Genomic DNA, 18,137 nt, shown 5'->3' with positions numbered 1-18,137 from the left:
CTTAGAGGTTTTCTTTTCCTTTCTACATTTTATAGGAGAGGCAGCTAATTCTCCAGTGTCCCACATACAAAGCTAAACATACACAGTTATTAAAAAAAAAATTCTCATTACCAGTTTAAAAAAAATCTGAGCTAACAGATTTTAACTACACTTGTAATCATTTCACAATATGTACATTTATCAAATCATTGATATATGAAATTGTATAAATTTAAGGTATCGTATAAATTTAAGATATGTATCAATTGTATCTCATTAAAAGAGGAGAGACTCTTCATCACCTGTTTCCCCAAACCCATCTTACTTTCCAGAAGCTGCTACTCCTAAACCTTCTGTCAGCTCTTCTGGTATTTCCACATTTCCAGACGATGTGGTTAATAGTGCTCTTCATTACTTTTAGACAGTTTGATTTGGGTGGGGGGCAGACGGAATGAAGGAGGAGGATATTTATAGATTTAGTTCTCACACAAACCACCTCATTCTGTAACACCTCCTCCCCCACCCCCATCCCCATACAGTTACAGTTAAATTATAGTTCTAAGTCACTTTTCCGGAGAAGGCAATGGCACCCCACTCCAGTACTTTTGCCTGGAAAATCCCATGGACGGAGGAGCCTGGAGGGCTGCAGTCCATGGGGTCACTAGAGTAGGACACGACTGAGCGACTTCACTTTCACTTTTCACTTTCATGCATTGGAGAAGGAAATGGCAACCCACTCCAGTGTTCTTGCCTGGAGAATCCCAGGGATGGGGAAGCCTGGTGGGCTGCCGTCTATGGGGTCGCACAGAGTCGGACATGACTGAAGCGACTTAGCAGCAAGTCACTTTTCAAATGTGTGATCATAAGCTTTCCCTGGGTGGTTCTGGGCAAACCGGCTTCACATATAATCCCCTCTCCACAGGTACTTGGATAGCAAGACCTTCCACTGAGTAAAGTTACCGCTTCATAAATTTGCATTCTACTTTTCAAAAATGCACTGGCATCTTTTGCTTCCTATTGTTTGACCTTTGCTTAGCAGTCCCATCCCTTTCCTGGTAAATTCCCTCACCTGTTCTTCTTTTTTGTTATTCCCAGTTACTTAGTCTGATAAAGAGCTAGCAGAACTAACTTAAGAGTCCTAAAGCATTAAAAGGAAAAAAGAAAAATTAAAACAAGCATGATGATACCTGTATAACAAATTCGAACAGTATATTATGCAGTGAGTTAGTAATATACACCTGGGGACTGTTCTTCCAGACCTTGGTGGTTTTGTTGCTAAGGTGTTTTTGACTCTTGAAACCCTATGAACAAGTATGTGTAGCCCACTAGGTTTCTCTATCCATGGGAATTCCCCAGGCCAAGAATACTGGACCGGGTTGCCATTTCCTTCTCCAGGGGATCTTGCTGATCCAGGGATCGAACTTCTGCATTGCAGACAGTCTCCTGCTCTGCAGGTGGATGTTTGACTGACTGAGCCATAGAGGCCACCCTCTGTCTATGCTGTACTGACTACACTGCATTATACCCACTCATACCACAGCGTTTTCAAGATTTGCTCATTTTATTTAAGGATATAGCATGTATATCTAGCCAGATGTTATTTTTCTCTAACAGTTTTAGAACTTATGTTCTGGCTCTTGTGCATTTCCCGCATCCTGTCCATTCACCTGCACTAACTGTCACAATATATATATTGCAGCTCCCTGCATGTCTGTCCTCATGATGCTCTGAATTTGGCTATCCAGGGAACTCCTGCCTGCCTAGAGGCCCCACCCTGTCAGCTGTCATTCCAAAAGGGCAGCACGTGGGACCAGAGCATTGGGTTCAGCTGCTACTCTTCTCTCCAAGGTAAGCAGATCCACCCTATCATGGCCAGCTGGCCTCCCTGGGCCTTCATCCTTGTCCATATATTCCTCTCTGTACACCCTAATGGGAGCCTCTCTTCTCCCTCCCAATCCTTTTCTGGTGCCCTCTGCCATTCTCTGGCTTTGATTAGCAAAGTTCCCATTTCCTCAACTGCTCTGAGGTCCCCCCGCCCCTCCTGGCCTTTACGGAAGCCCTCCTATTCAGGAAGGACATCACTCTGAGCGAGTTTTCCTTCTTCCTCCTCTGCTCTCCCCAGAACAGGGTTGGTGTACTCCTTCCCACCTGCAATTACGAGTGCTCTTTTGAACACAGATGGATGATCTTACACCTGTCACCCCTCCCAAATGACAGAGGCCATAATGCATAATTCTCATCTCCCAGCCTCCATATGACAAAGTTACACAGACTTAACCATTGTATTTTTAAGGTTTAACCCTAAGACCCACCTCTAATGATAAGCCCACACTTTAGCTCTTTTCTGAATTAGAGATCTTTTTTTTTTGGTCCTCAAGTGCTGTTTTTGTTCATCTAAAGCAACAGGCTTCAGGAGCTGGCTACTCAATTGAGCCTTGTTAATTGCTTTCATGCACCTCTTTTAAAGTTTTAAGTCAAATTCAAAGCAGTAAACTTTAAGAAACAGTATTTATTTTAAAAGTTATTTCATAAAGAGTACTAGTCAAAAGTCATTCAGAAATGATTCTTCTGGTTTAGATTATTTTACTGGCTCAGTTCTAGCTCTGCCCTGGTGAAGTCCACACTGAGGAAGCCTGGCATCATAGGAAGGGATTTTTACTGTACTGAAAGGAGGCCAAATGAAGCCGACATTTGAAGCGCTCAGCTTCCAATTCCCGGAAAAAAGCGTCGTCGTCGCCCTGTGTTATCATGTACTGCAGTTGTTGAATTTCCTTCTCCATCTTAGATCTCAGCTCCCTCTTCACCTTATATAACATCTAAAAGAGAATTCATGTCATCTTGCTAGTCACAACACGATCCAGGCCCTCATCTATTTTTATTCCCTCTCTACTTTCCTACTCATTAAGCTTCTGCAGTAATTTTAATAATTTAGCAGCAGCTCTCACAGAGATTTGAACAGGTAAAGTTAAAATCACAGAATACAGGTTTTGAATCGTTGATAGATCTTACTAGTATCCTCTCCACTTCTATTTCTTAAAAATGTAAATAAATGATTTCTATCTTGTTAATTATTACCTGGGCCTGTGATTTCTCTCTGGCTTTGAGCTCTTGACGTTCCTGTGATATGGCTTCTGCCAGCAATGAAAACTGTTTACAGGGAAGAAAAAAAACCAAACCTTGTATTTGTAGTCCAAATATAACAATTAACGTTCACAGGCTTAAAATCTTTAATGCAAATCAGCAATACAGATTCTACACTGTGGTCAAGCACTAGCTAATTCTAAATTTCAGCCAGTCTAACCTGTGTAGTGACAAGTTCTGAATTAACACAGACTCATGACAGCAGGTGGTCAAGATCAAGCGCAGCAGAAGGTGAACGAGCGGTGAGCCCACCTGGTCTTTATAGTAGTTCTCCATTGAGTCCAATTCATTCTGGTGCTGTTTCTTTTGTTCATCTCGCTTTTCTTTGGCATAGTTTCTTAGGTCTCGTAACCTTTGCTTTTGAATTTGTAAACCTTCTTCAAACAGTTTCTTAAATATCTGTTAATTATTTAAGTCAGAAAAAGTTATGCGGAGTTTTCATGGAGGAATAAAATTTTGCCCAACTAGAGGTATGCATACTGACTGTATTTCACAGAGTTTTTTTTGGAAATATTAGCAAATAATACTTCAATACTATATGGATATCACATTTTGTTAATTCACCAGCTGATGGACACTGGTAGTGTTTCCTCTTTTTGTCTATTATAAATAGGGCTGTTACAGTAGGAACATCTGCGTATAGTTACCTAGGGGTGAAAGCGCTGGATCATGTTTAGCCTTCTGAGGAGCTGCCAGACTGTATTCCAAAGTGGTTGCACCGTTTTATAACCCCACCAGCTCTGCCTCTGTTCCACCTTCCACATCCTCGCCAATACTTTATTTTAGCCACCTTTATGGGTGGGGGTTTGTCGCTGTTGTTCTCATTTGTATTCCTTCAATGACTAATGATGTTCAGCATCTTTTCCTGTGTCCCAAAGGTTCTTTGCTGCAGCCATACATACAGGAAAATAACCCCAGAGCAGAAGTAAATGCTGCATGTCCACTTGTGCACAGCTGAGGGCCACGTCATTATTATCTAGGCCACAGATAAACAGCTGTTCAAAGGATTTGGATATGCCCACTTGTCCTCCACTGATTAGTAAGAATTCTTGACCGAAGTACAGCCATGCATTCATTAGTCGGTGATATTACCTTAGTGTGAAGTTATTAAACCTCTCAAAGCCCAAGTATCCTCTAGAAATGAGGATAATAGTATGACTCCCTTCAGAGTATTTAGTCCCATGAAGTAGAATTACCATAATGTTTTACTCTAGAGATGAATATTGCTAGTTTGGAATCACAAGCTTGATAAGGATGAAATAGCAAGTATCCTGTGGAAAGATCTCACAGCATACCTATCCATTATTTTCCTGATTTTGAGTAGAATCCGAGGTCATGTAAAGACACCTTAAGTTCCTGTCTCTTAGAACATGTTCCCAGCCCCCTAAAGCAGTCATCCTGGAAAAATACCGACACACAGGAGGTCAGAGAGAATTAAGACTTCACATTAAGATAAGCGCAGTAGAGAAATTCAGATGACCAACAGGCACATGAAAAGATGCTCAATCTCACTAATTATTAGAGAAATGCAAATCAAAACAGTGAAGTATCACTTCACACCAGCCGGAATGTCCATCGTTAAAAAGTCTACAAATGCTGGAGAGGGTGTGGAGAAAAGGGAATCCTCCTACACTGTTGGTGGGAATATAAGCTGGTGAAGCCACTATGGAAAACAATATGGAGCTTCCTCAGAAAACTAAAAATAGAATTACCATCTGATCCAGCAATCCTGTTCCTGGTCATATATCTGTACAAACCTGTAATTTGAAAAGATACACGCACCCTGACGTTCATAGCAGCAGTGTTCACCATAGCCAAGACACAGCACCAACCTAAACGTCCATCAGCAGGGGAATGGATGGACACAGAAGATGTGGGACATATATGCAATGGAACATTACTCAGTCATAAAAAGAACAAAATAATGCCATTTGCAGCAACACAGATGCAACCAGAGATTATCTTACTAAGTAAGTCAAAGAGAAAGACAAATACCATATAATATCACTTATACATGGAATCTAAAATATCACAAGTGAACCCATCTACCAAACAAACAATAGGGGTGGAGAAAACAGACTGGCAGCTGCCAAAGGGGAGAGGGTTGAGGGGGCGGGATGCAGCGGCTCAGCTGGGGTTAACAGGTGCCAACCTTCATAGAGAGAATGGATAAACAACAGGGACCTACTGTATGGGATATTTGTCAACATCCTTTGACAAACCAGAATGGAAAAGAATGGATGTATGACTGAGTCATTGCTGTAAAGCAGAAATTAACACAACTATACTTCAAGTGTAAATCAACTATACTTTGATTTTAATAGTAGTAGTAGAGACCAAGAATAGACTGGGACACACTACGGCAGTAATAAAATGAGGTGCGAACAAGTCTGAACTCAGACTTGCATTCAAATTAGGACAAGAGTTGCAATGAAGGTGGTTCAAAAAGGTAACAGACAAAATTTATCTTTTTAATTGGACTGGACAGAAAAGCCATAGTTACCATTTCTTCCCGGCTCCTCATTCTCATCATTTTTGAACGCAACTGAACTCTATAATCATCATAATATTTTCGGGCACGAACAATCTGCTGTCGATTTTCTTTTATCTTTGATTGGGTCAATTTCTGCCTATGAATTCGGTCCTTGAAGTCTTGCTAAGGGAAAGGAAAAAGAGGTAAGGACAAGAGGAAGACAGACTCCGATGTTCTCATCTGCCCTGCTCCCCATCACGATGTCTTCAGGCAGCAAGCTGGCTATGGAGGGCCCGTGGTCTGCTGGCTGGGCAGAGTGTGTGGCCCCCAGAAGCCTTCCAGTCTTTGTCGGTAGGTTCATCATCGGAGTCGGAAGAGCTGCCCTACAGTCCAGTGGTTAAGATTCTGTGCTCCCACTGCAGGGGGCATGGGCTCCACCCCTGGTAAGGGGAAGTAAGATCCCGCATGCCATGTGTGTAGCCAAAAGAGCGGAAAAAGAAGAGCCATCTCCACTGAGCCCCTCTCAAAAGAGAATCTCATCTCCCTGTTCCTCCAGGAGGTCACTTAAGTAATACCCAGATGCCCACTTAAAAGGAGTAGAAAACTGGCACTCTCAAAAGATGCAAAATTAAGGAAATCAGGTGATACCTTAGCAAAGTAGTGAGGATGAAATGAAGTCATGAAGGAAAAGCCTTCTAACTACCTGTCCAGACACATGTTTTCTTCTCCCCAGCACCAGAGTCCCACATGCAATTCCTGATGCTTCCCCTTCCTTCTCAGGAACTGTTGAGAGTTTCAGTTCTCGCTCCTTGTCTCTACTGGAGAAGGAAATGGCAACCTACTCCAGTATTCTTGTCTGGAGAATCCCCGTGGACAGAGGAGCCTGGCAGGCTGCAGTCCATGGGGTCGCAAAGAGTCTGACACGACTGAGCGACTTCACTTTCACTTTCATGCACTGGAGAAGGAAATGGCAACCCACTCCAGTGTTCTTGCCTGGAGAATCCCAGGGACGGGAGCCTGGTGGGCTGCCGTCTATGGGGTCAGACACAGAGTCAGACACGACTTACGTGACTTAGCAGCAGCTTGTCTCTATACTCAGTCTCTTCCTCTGGCTTATTACTGTCTTTGATCTCTGTCCTCTCCCTTCATGATACTTAAGAGGATAACATTTTACTGTATGCGATTGTTAGCCCAAATTATAATGGAGGCATAAATAACCTCAACTTTCTATTTGGGACCTGAGAAAGAAGGGAGAGGACCAAAAAAACCACTCGAGTTAACCACCTGGTACCCTGAAGGGGCTCATAGGTAGAGACAGACCTGGATTAAAATCTAACCTTGCCCTTGCTGATTATGGCGAGACTGAGGGCAAGTTAACATTTCAAAACTTCAGGTTTTTCATTTCATAGAAAACATCTCCATTGTGTTACTATAGAGACACTGTATAGGGAGGGAGGTTCAAGACGGAGGGGACATACGTATACCTATAGCTAATTCATGTTGATATTTGGCAGAAAACAGCAAAATTCTGTCAAGCAATTACCCTCCAATTAAAAAATAAATAAAAAATAAAACAGTGTTTATGAAGCACCTAGCACCTTACCCTCACATGAATGTTGGTTAAAGACCTAAATGCTTCCACAGGCAAATGCTGGAGGTATGAGTCAGTAGGGATATTGCCCAGCTAGTACAAATAAAAGTAATTAATATAACTTACAAATTCAAAGATATAATACCCAGTTTGCTCTTGACATACCAGTCTCTTGTTATGTTCATATTCTTTCTTGATAAGCGCAGTAAGGAGGTCATGCCTTCTCAAGGCTTCTTCTATCTTTAAGTGGGATGGAAGAGAAGGAAGTTAATAATTCTATTCACTAGATTATCAAGGATAAGCTCTGCCTCTTTTTGCTTTATATTTCTATGCTTAATTGACAGTTATCTTACTTCATCCTGGAGTTTCTTCTTTGATCGATTTTCTCTATATGCATCTTTTTTAAGTTGTTCAACCTGTGCGATTTGCTGTTTCCACATTTTGCTTAGTGTTTGGCCAGAAACATAGAGAAATGGAAACTGCTCCAGCATCAGGGGCAGGAGACTGTGTTCATTCACTTTCACTGTGAGGTAAAAAAAATTTTTTTAATCTGAGAAACTTGCTGACAGCTTTTAAGAAGAAACCTCATTCAACCTTCAGTCAACGCTTATCTACGTGATATGGCTCTGAGCCTGAAAAGAACAAGTCTAGAAGTATGTTATTACTTTTGCATTCCTTTTCTGATTGGGACAAGCCAACTAGTAAGGATGAAAATAAGCTCAACATTTCTGACTGAGGACATGCTGGTCTTGTGAAGTCCATCCTAACTGCTCAGCTGACTCAGTGCCTGGGGTGGATGCTCTGTGTGTGGTCAAACAGACTCTCCAACCCTCCCAGGAGGGAAAGTCTGTGTCTAATAGGATGTAGTTAGAAGGTCAGTGGTCTTTGAAACTGCACCTCGGTGCCAACTGTCAATATACAGGAGCTGGATAGGCTCTCTGCTTGCTTTGGAGCATCCCTTTGGTTCTACCAACTTCCCAGAAACAAAGAAAAGGCAGCCAGCACTTAGTGAACAGAGAGAGCTCAAGTTGGAACAGCAGGTCATAGCCAGTGCATTCCTTTGTGCCAATGTATTGGCATATACTTAAGAGTTTTAAAGAAATGGCTCATTGAAGAGTTTTATCTCTCTTTAGCATACGGCAGTGGCAGAAGAGGGCACTTTGTCCAGCTCACTGGTAGATGTTAGTTTTCAGTGCTGTGTCCTTGGCAGGCAGCATGCACTTTCAAAGGATGCCAGTTTTCCATAAAGTACAATTTTGTGGTTCTTACTTGGAACTGCTTTATTTGGCTTTGGCAAGCCACCTCTTGGACTTGGAGTTGTGGTTTTTCTAGAGTAAATCTTCCAGGGCTGGCTTCGTTTTGGAGTTCCTTTATGAACAGCTTCTCTGTATATTTTTTCCTTAGACAGAAAACAATAGAATGAGAAGTCTAATAGCTCTTTCATATATCATCTTAAATATTACATATCAGCAAAAATAGTCAACATAATTCCCAACCAAACTACCTTACTTCAGACTTCTAAAATTTGGTTAGTCTTTACCTACTCTAAGTGAAATACCTCTTTAGTTTCTGGCATCCCGTGGAGTTTGAAAAAGCACTGAATCTTATTCAAGTTTCATAGTTGCCATAGTCCTACCCGCTAAATACAACAACTGACAATGTTCTGATGTGCTTGCTTCTTTGACAGGCTTTTCCATGTGGATTACAAAAGTTCTAACACAATGTTTAGTTACAACCATACTATATTCTATATCCTGGTGTGTGAACATTTTAGCATAAGCATTTTCTTCCATGCTTTCATTTAGCTTCTGTAACTATTCTTTTGAAAGGCAATGAAAACTTATGCTTTGGGTTTGTTCCAGCCAAGCTTAGAACTGGGATTTTCTGTCTTTTCTTACTCTCCCTCTTTAACTTGTCAGTCCAGACTGTCTTTAAAGCCTTGGTGAACTGATAAAACAATAGAAGCCCTTAAAACTGATGTAAGTTTCAGGCAGGCAGGAAAAAATACTAGTGTTTCTGGTACCACATTTTAGCAGCTTGGTTACCCTATGAATAAAAGAAAATCCACATCCGTGAAAGGAAATTCTGCTTTTTTCTAAGAGGCTAATGATTAAGGTTCTGTTGATTCTTTTTTCCTTTTAAAAAGATCATCTCTGTACTTTCCACTGATCTGATCAAATGGCATTTATTACAGCAGAGACTTTTACCCACTGTTTCCTCCTCGTCATTTATTCCTAGAGGTCCAATATTCTCTTGAACTTTATTTCTTCTTAGTTCCTTTTCAAATGCCTCGGTTATTGCCTACAGGGAAAGACAGTATGATATTATAGTTATTAAAAACATACAAATGAAAATGAAGGAAAAAAAATCTACCTAAGACTGCCATTCGAATCACTTTTTTTAAAGTTCCTTTCAGGCTACTGATCAATAAACATATATTATTTAACAGACACCTAACTGAGACATAAAACTTTACCTAATGTTGTTTTTTTGTTCCCACAGTTTATAATTATTTTGATACACCCTTGGATGGAAGTTACATGTTGAATTACATACTGAGTTAGTTTTCACCATTATAAAACATAGGACAGCAAGCAACTTAAGTGTTCTAAATTTATGCTACATTTCAAAATCACTATTCCACAGCAGAAAGTCTTCCTCAGTAATCATACATTCTCCTGTTGACCCCTAGCCACCTCCTTTCATTCCTGTCTTGGGGATTTTCATCCCATCTGTAACTCAAATGGTCTGTCACATCTAATCCACCTCAAGTTCTCTTTATTTCTAAACCTCTCTCTGAAAATATCAGTCTACTCTGATACACTTTCTTAATCCACTGGAGCACTGGGCTATATAAGGTTAGTTTTGTTAGAGTTTCAGGAGCACAAGTTTTATAATGGGGGACCATAAAAGCCATGTCACATGATTTTGTCATCCACTCAGCTCAAGAATCCTACATGCATTTTATGCCTTTCATCAACAGCATGTTCACTGTAGCATCTGGCTGAGGGTAAATAATGCTAATACCTGCTGCCTAGTAACAGTCAAGAGATGGGATATACCTTTGCTTGAAATCGGCGGACATCTGTTTCTTTTGGTTTTCGCTGCTTTTTTCTCTCCATCTGGAATTGTTTGTTTTTGTTAACTGGAGATGGAGAGAGTGAATGAGATCTGGAGGGTGCCTTTCTATGCATGGCAAGTCCTGCAACACCAAAGAGACACGTACCGTGAGTTTCTGAGAGCCAGAAATGTTAAGCTGGCACCAAATAGTTGATTTTTACCAAATCCAAAGAGACTGTGAATGTGCTGAATGTACTCTCCTCTAAGTAACTTCTATTTGTATGTTTCATCATACCAAGCAGACAGACAAATGCACATAAACATGTACTCAAAATGTTTCAAAGATGTACTGAGTTTCTATATTCACTTTTGGGTTGAAAATGGAGCAACATGTGGGATGCCTGCTGCACACAAAGGCCCGTACTTAGTACTCTTGGTGGTAGAGAGAGGAAAAAAAAAGGTAAACCAGAGCAATGTGTCCGCTCACCTTTTACCTATGTAGGTCCTGAGGAGGGGGATGTAAGTGTGTATGTATGTGTACACACACACACCTTACCCTTATAAAGCAGCACCTTACACACAGAAGTTATTTAGCCTTTTTAAGCAGTCCTGTTCTTCCCTACTTAGTGATCCAGCCCCCATATTCCACACTGCCTGTGAGATCTAACAAATTATTTCCCTCCACAAAACTTTTTATGTCCCATTGTTTATAGATAAACTTAGGAATCTGCTAGTTGTGAAGAGGGGGATGCTGTGCCTTTTTGGAAAAGCAAGTAATTCAATACAGCTCTGACATCAAGGAAATTTGAAAGGTTTGATAACTTTCTAAATAAATTTTTCCAGAGAAGTAAAGTGTCCTTGAGCTTTTATTTGTCTCTTTACTCTCTTAATTTAAATCTTTCAAATTAAGTAAAACTAACTTACACAATCTGTTTTAAATGGTGTTTTAATAACATTTTTACTATGTCCACAATGTATTCTTTAGAAATTGAAGATCCAATAAACATAAAATTTTAACTTACAATGTGTTTTCAAAATGGTATAACATGCACATTACAGGATGAGGGTTCCTAGAGATTACCTAAGCCAAATCTCAGGGAAGAGAGGAAATAATCAAGACAAGGAAAAAGTATTCTTAAAGTTAAAAAACAAATCTGAAAAGTAAGTTCTGGATGAGAAATGGACTGTTTCTAGAGAAACAAGGGATGACCAAAGTAGATAAAAATGAATGCAGAATTTTAGTTGCTGGAAAATGGGATAATTATTTGAACAAGCAGTAGGAAGCATCTGCAAGGATGTGGCAAACCGGAAACTTGTCAGGCATTGCTCATGTAAGTACAAATGTGTGCGATCACTCTGGAGGGGAAGTTGGCAATGGTAAGAAAGTGTAAACCCCTGATCTACCAATTCCAGTAGATGTGGATCCTAGAGCAGCTTTTGAACATATTACAAGTTGTTCATTGCAGAACTGTTTGTAGTTTTGAAATCTGGAAGCAAAAAAAATCCACATATACATAAATAAAAATACACACTCATATAAATGAGACACACTGTATGAAATCAGTGAAAAGTGTCAGTCATGTCCGACTCTTCATGACCCTGTAGACTGCAGCCCGCCAGGATCCTCCGTCTGTGGAACTCTCTGTGCAAGAATGCTGGAGTAGGTAGCCCTTCTCTTCTCCAGGGGCTCTTCCCAACCCAGGGATTGAACCCACGCCTCCCACATTGCAGGCAAAGTTCTTTACTGTCTGAGCCACTAGGGAAGCCCTGGGAATACTGGAGTGGGTAGCCATTCCCTTCTCCAGGTGATCTTCCCAACCCAGGGATCAAGCCTAGGTCTCTCCTGCATTGCAGGCAGATTCTTTACCGTCTTAGTCACCAGGGAAGCATGAACTCTGTTACACAGTAGTTATAATGAGTGAACCAGAAGTACGAACAGATTTCTAAAACAATGTTAACAGGAAAAAAAAAGTTGCAGAATACTATGTATAGTATCTATGTAAATTTAAAAAAATAGCATATTTAGACAGGTAACACAATGCTGTTAAACAAAAAAGACAGGTGAAATGGGAATTTGCTATATGACTCAGGGAACTTAAACTGGGGCTCTATAACAACCTAGAAGGGTAGGATAGGGAGGGAGGTGGGAGGGAAGTTCAAGAGGGAGGAGACATATGTATATCTATGGCTGATTCATGTTGATGTTTGGCAGAAACCAACATAATACTATAAAGCAATTATCCTTCAATTAAAACATTAAAAAAAATTTTTTTAAGTAAAAAGACAGGGGTGAGAGGGTTCCAGTTCAAGATGGTAATATACAGGCTCCTGAATTCATCTCCTCCAGAGACACTAACATATATTACATATGGAATAATTTCCTCTGAAAAGAATCCAGACACTAGCTGAGTGACCCAAATGACAAAAAACCCACATCAAAAAGGGTTAGGGCACACCCTCAACTACCAGGAGCCATTAAGAAAAGAGAGTGGCTTGGACAACCACAAAGATTTGAGAACCAACCAGGAGCTAGGGATGGGCTGAATGCTAAGAGTCCTCCTGTGCAAGACTACTCCTTCAGGACTGAGAGAGTGGCTGTTTTACATACTGCTCAGAAACCAACACAAAGGAAAATGAAGAAATAGTAGAATATGTTCCAAACAAAAGAACAAGATAAAATTCAAACGGATCTTGATGAAATGCATACAGGCTTTACCTGGCCTTGGCTTCTTCGGTCCGTACTCCACAATGCCATCACTGTGCTGAGACAGTGTCTCATCATTTCCACTTCCCACCTCTTCATTTCCAATATTCTCTTCGGAGCCAGTCTTTTCTTTCATTCGATCACCCAGGGCACTTTTTAACATCTATCAAGAAAATTCTTTTTAACATCTGTTACTGATTTCAGCAGAATGCAAGTTGGAAGGATTAGACAGATAAAACCTTTTAAAAGCTTTCTCTGATAATTAGGCACAGGTTCAGGCACAAGTTTTCAGACGCTTATGCAGAGTTTCTAAAGGATATGTATCAGTGCCACAGACTATCAGTTCCAATAACCTTAAGAGTAAGTTACATAGGGACTTAATATATTTATTCAATGATATCTCCAAACTACAGTATTTTATTTTTGAAAATCAGAGCTCATCCAATTTTATATCAGAATGTCTTTAGTGACAAAGAGAAACAATACATATGCATCTAAATATACATGGTTTAATGTAATCATCTGTTATTTAATCAGAATTCGATAAAATTTGCATGAATATGTACCAAATCTGGTTATATCATAAAAGGCTAGGAGATAATTTCTCAGCCTATGTCCCATCTGCTTGATTTACAGATTTTCACAGTAACTAAGATAAAATTAACTTTCTAGTTCATTAAGCTTAGCTCTCACCTTAATTGGAAAATCACTTAAATGCTCACCAACTATGGCAATCTCAATACAGATAAGACAAAAAAATAAGACTTGCCGAATCTAGTTCAGAGAGGCGCTGAGATAGTTTCTCTGATACTGCATGTAATTCTTGTTCTGTTAACCTTTTTCCTGCCCTCTGGGAGAAAGTTGAATCCCAGGATGAGACTGCAGCTCTGTTTTCATATCTGTAATAAAAAGTGATATGACATTTAAATAGACAAGTGTACATTACTTAGTTCAGAACAACTGTAATTCATGCTTTGCCAAATATTTCATCCTGGCCTTCACAGCTCCATCTGGAGAGTATACCCTTAACTCTGCAAATCCCTGTAACATCCTGTAAACACTGAAGCCTGCAGTGCTGTTACCTTTTTTCTCTGGGAAGTTTCCTTGTCCTAGGGCCTTGGTCCCGAGCTGGATACATTTCCTGTTTGCTATCTTGAGACAACTTGGAACTTAAGGAAACTCTATTGTCTGGTTCCTATTAAAAACAAAGGAGAATTTATTTGAAAAAGATACAGGGAAGACATAAAAAACAACATTGTGTGTGATGGGAAGGGAGGACCTGTGATAGAAAGCTAGGTCCCTTTATTCTCCATGTTTTGCCTTTTTAAAAAACCCATTTGTCAAAACACTCTACTGATCACCAATGCCAAAGGAATGGAGCAATGTCTGTAAACTTGTCCTCAAAGAAAAAGCATGGCTCAGGATGTCATTCAAATATAAAGGCAAGTGAAGTGGTCTCAAATATGAAAATTTAGAGAGGTTATGGCTACACCTGGACAGTGAAAAAATGATCAAATCACAAGTGGAAAGTATTAAAATCATTTTCTTTCATATGAAGGAGTCAACAGAAACTTCAAAACAAATAGGCAAAACCTCTAAAATATGAATATAAATGTAACATTTTAAACAATGTATATCTTAACTTTGGAGGGAATCTTATGGAAAATATTTCTTGTGGTTAAGAAACATTTGATGTTTAACTATCTCTTTAATTTCACTTCAGTATCTTTTTCTTCTATTAAAGTAAAATTAAATTTAATGCCTTTAAGTAAAAACTATATTACAATCATATTTAAAAGAAACCTTCTTAAAACTGAAGTTAGTGTCCTTCTCAAGAACTGGTTCAAAATGATTATTTCCATTTAACTGCCACTCAGTAAAGAAAAAGAGTATTACCAACAACTCAGAAGCCCTTCCATCACCCCTGCAAGCCCCTCAAAGTAACCACTAACCTATGATCCCTTTCTCTCTTTATCCGTTCACCCTCCAACCTAAACTGATGCTCAGAATGTTTAGAATGACAGTCACCTAATGCTAACTTACTTTTCTGGTACTGTTTCAATTTTTAATGACAGTGTATTATTTTTTAAATATACCTACTCTTGGCACATACCTGAGTGCTCTTGTTGCTGGGAAAATAGGAACATGATGACTGTATAAAAAAGGCTTTTATTTTCAAAGAAAAGAGTAGAAACAAATAGGCCAGAATGTTAATAGTAGTTCATGCTGGATTAATAGGAATATGGCTGAAAGATTATTTTTTATACTTTGTTAAATAATTTCAATTATTAAATTAGATATATACAATATGGGTTCTGAAGCTAGAATGCCTGAATTCTAATCCTAATTCTACAACTGCTGTGTGACCTCAGACAAGATTCTTAAACCCTGTATTTCAGTTTCCCCATAAGAAATAAAAATAGTATCTACTTCAGAGCTATGTTGTAAGAAGTAATTTATCCAGTATTTGTAAAGTATGCAGAACTGGGCCTAACACAAATGAGCACTCAGTAAGTGTCGGCTCATCCTACTTCCCCTTTACAGTCACCCTGTCCCTATCTTCCCAGGCTGAGAATATGCAGGTGTATGCAGAGGTGAATTTTAAGAACTACAGTGCTCTCTGGTTAGTGCAGTATTCTTGACTACTAGTCTAGCAGAGAACTTTTAAATAAATCTATAGGCTTTGGTCCAGCTGAAAGCAAGCTTTTCCACTTACCGTAGAAAATGCCGTGCCTTCTCCGGTAGAATTCATGGTAGGGGAGCAGTGACTTGAACGCAAGTATTCTTTTCCTATGGGGCAGGGAGCTCGAGGCTCTGAAGGGTGGTAAGGGGGATGTAAAGGAATAGCTGACCGGATAGGCTCCCCTAACTTCCTAGCACTTGGAATCATATCCACAGAAGAAATTTCTGTTAGTTGGACAAAGTAAAGTGGACATTGAGACATAAATCATTTCACATATACATATACCCTATACAAACAAGTGCACACACACTACTTAGAAATATATTTTAAACCTGATTTTAAGAAAAGTACACCAAAAAGACAATGGAAATAGGGACTCATTCTAAATGAACAAGTAGGGACCTAATTAAATCAGGAAGAATATAATTTTAATATTATTATAATAGTTTCCTAAAAAGTTATTTTAAAATAATGAAAAATTACTAAAAACCTAAATGGCTTGAATAGCTGTATAAATTATGGTTCATCTATACGTTATAAAAATAGCCGTTAACTATGACTATATATAATACTAACCATATGAAAATCCTAGAGATAATATGAAATGAGAATATTTTTCAAGTTAATATAATTTGAAGGCCACCAACTGATAAACTAATATATCAGAGACTCTTACTATCCTAAAGCCTTTGAGAGGATTTAGATAATAAAAGTGGATGCAAAACATATGACCAAAGACCATCTTAAGACGACAATATTGTAAAGTTTAAAAATAAAATAAAAAAAAAAAGAAGACATCCAAGTTCATAATAGTAAACATTTACAAATGAGGTCATGTAAAACCAAAAAGAATCACATTAACCATAGAGCAACAAAAGTAAAAAGGCTAACAGCACTGCTCACGATCGACCACCTCCAGCTCCCAGCCACAGTCTCAAGAACTCTGTGCGTTACTACTCACTGTCTTCAACAAAGGATGTCCTGCTCTTGGACAAAAAACTAGAGGGAGGGTTCAGCACTTCCTCTTCTTGTGAGCTAGAGCATGGAAGGGTTGAGGGTTTTTTAGACTGCATTTCATTAGGACCTTGGGCACCTAGAAAATATTAAAGGTACAATTTTTTTATTGCTGTTAGACTAAAAGCTAAAAGTTTAGTATCTTGAGGATAAAAATCTCAGAAATGACATAAATCACAGAACTATGTTGGTCTGATTTCTTGAAATACCAATTACTTTTTTGTAACTAATAGCAACATGTAGTTCTGTAGCCCAGAGTCATTTATGTAACTTAAAAGCAGTTTTACACAGCGCTTCGTTCCTCTGCTTTAGAAAAGCAGGGGCCAGGGTTGCAGAAGTGCCAACTGTCGCACAGGTGCATCTCCGAGCTAGAAGTCTTGGTTGGAACCATAATCAAAGATTTAGAGATCAAACAAATGTTCTGATTTTTTCCTTTTAAAAAAAACATTTATTTTTATTTATCTGGATGCCCCAGGTCTTAGTCGGGGCAAGTGGGATCCAGTTCCCTGACCAGGGAATGAATCCTGGCTCCCTCCATTGGAAGTGCAGAATCTTAGTCGTTGGACCACCAGGGAAATCCCAAGTTTTGTCTAATTCTTGAATGGTTAATATTTTGAATCAGCTCTATAATATATTACATAGAAAGCGGTATTAAAATAGTTCTGAAATTGAGGAAATACCACTTTGCTGCCTTGGAAATCTACAATACACAAACTCCCCATAAACAAAATGGATTCCCCCTTTTTTTGATGGGGTTTCTCTGAAAGACTCATGGTTAGTTATCATCTAGAACTTTTGTCAGACTAAAAGTTACACATTTAATTATCTCTCAATCTTCAGATTGTTTTAGAACCTACTGTTTTATCACTGCAGAGATTGTGAACTTCTCTACTGTAAACATTAATAATATTTCAGTTAGGGATTTCCCTGGCGGCCTAACAGTTAAGATTCTGGACTTTTACTGCTGTGGCCTGGGTTCAACCCCTGGTCAGGGAACTGAGATCCCGCAAGCTGCACGGCACAAAAAAAAAATTATGTAAGTATTTATATAATACATACATAATATCTCATTTACAAAAACCAAAAAGGTCCTCAGTAGAACAAATGAGTGAAGATAGAAGTACAAACTTCCCGTTATACAATAAATAAGTCATGGGGATTTAACGTACAGTTAGTAAAAGTTTTAGTTGCTTAGTTGTCTCCGACTCTTTGCTACTCTACAGACTGTAGCCCACCAGGCTCCACTGTCCATGGAATTCTCCAGGAAACAATACTGGAGTGGGTTGCCACTCCCTTCTCCAGGGGATCTTCCCAATCCAGGGATCGAATGTGGGTGTCTGGCACTGCAGGCAGATTCTTTACTGTCTGAGCCACTAGGGAAGCCCCAGTGTACAAGTATGGTGACTACAATTAACACTGTGTTGAGTGGGCAGTGCCCTGGACGCCAGAAGCCTCCTCCTCCATGAGTCCTGTTCACGCCAAATGTAAAGCA

At 39.4% G+C, this 18,137-nt stretch overlaps 1 protein-coding gene across 3 annotated transcripts in view; it reads right to left on the bottom strand.

Moving 5' to 3' along the window:
• CEP95 (centrosomal protein 95) overlaps positions 1-18,137 on the bottom strand; it is a 43,381-nt gene that overhangs the window by 4,076 nt on the left and 21,168 nt on the right. Inside the window, exons 7-20 of one of the 3 annotated variants that reach the window (XM_070390098.1) lie at positions 16,593-16,724; positions 15,665-15,762; positions 14,031-14,143; positions 13,718-13,847; positions 12,961-13,111; positions 10,247-10,386; positions 9,396-9,485; positions 8,454-8,583; positions 7,538-7,707; positions 7,350-7,424; positions 5,624-5,776; positions 3,373-3,519; positions 3,055-3,126; positions 1,972-2,795 (exon numbers count right to left, since the gene is read on the bottom strand). In XM_070390098.1, coding sequence (XP_070246199.1) covers positions 2,619-2,795; positions 3,055-3,126; positions 3,373-3,519; positions 5,624-5,776; positions 7,350-7,424; positions 7,538-7,707; positions 8,454-8,583; positions 9,396-9,485; positions 10,247-10,386; positions 12,961-13,111; positions 13,718-13,847; positions 14,031-14,143; positions 15,665-15,762; positions 16,593-16,724 — 1,778 coding nt within the window. In that variant the 3' untranslated portion in view covers positions 1,972-2,618. Of the gene's footprint in view, positions 1-1,971; positions 2,796-3,054; positions 3,127-3,372; positions 3,520-5,623; positions 5,777-7,349; positions 7,425-7,537; positions 7,708-8,453; positions 8,584-9,395; positions 9,486-10,246; positions 10,387-12,960; positions 13,112-13,717; positions 13,848-14,030; positions 14,144-15,664; positions 15,856-16,592; positions 16,725-18,137 lie in introns of those variants that run through there. The other 2 variants (XM_005887760.3, XM_070390099.1) reach the window with 2 other exon arrangements.

Source organism: Bos mutus, chromosome 19, assembly GCF_027580195.1.
Source record: "Bos mutus isolate GX-2022 chromosome 19, NWIPB_WYAK_1.1, whole genome shotgun sequence".
NCBI classification, from domain to species: Eukaryota; Metazoa; Chordata; class Mammalia; order Artiodactyla; family Bovidae; genus Bos; species Bos mutus.
This window is presented reverse-complemented; position numbering and strand designations above follow the sequence as displayed.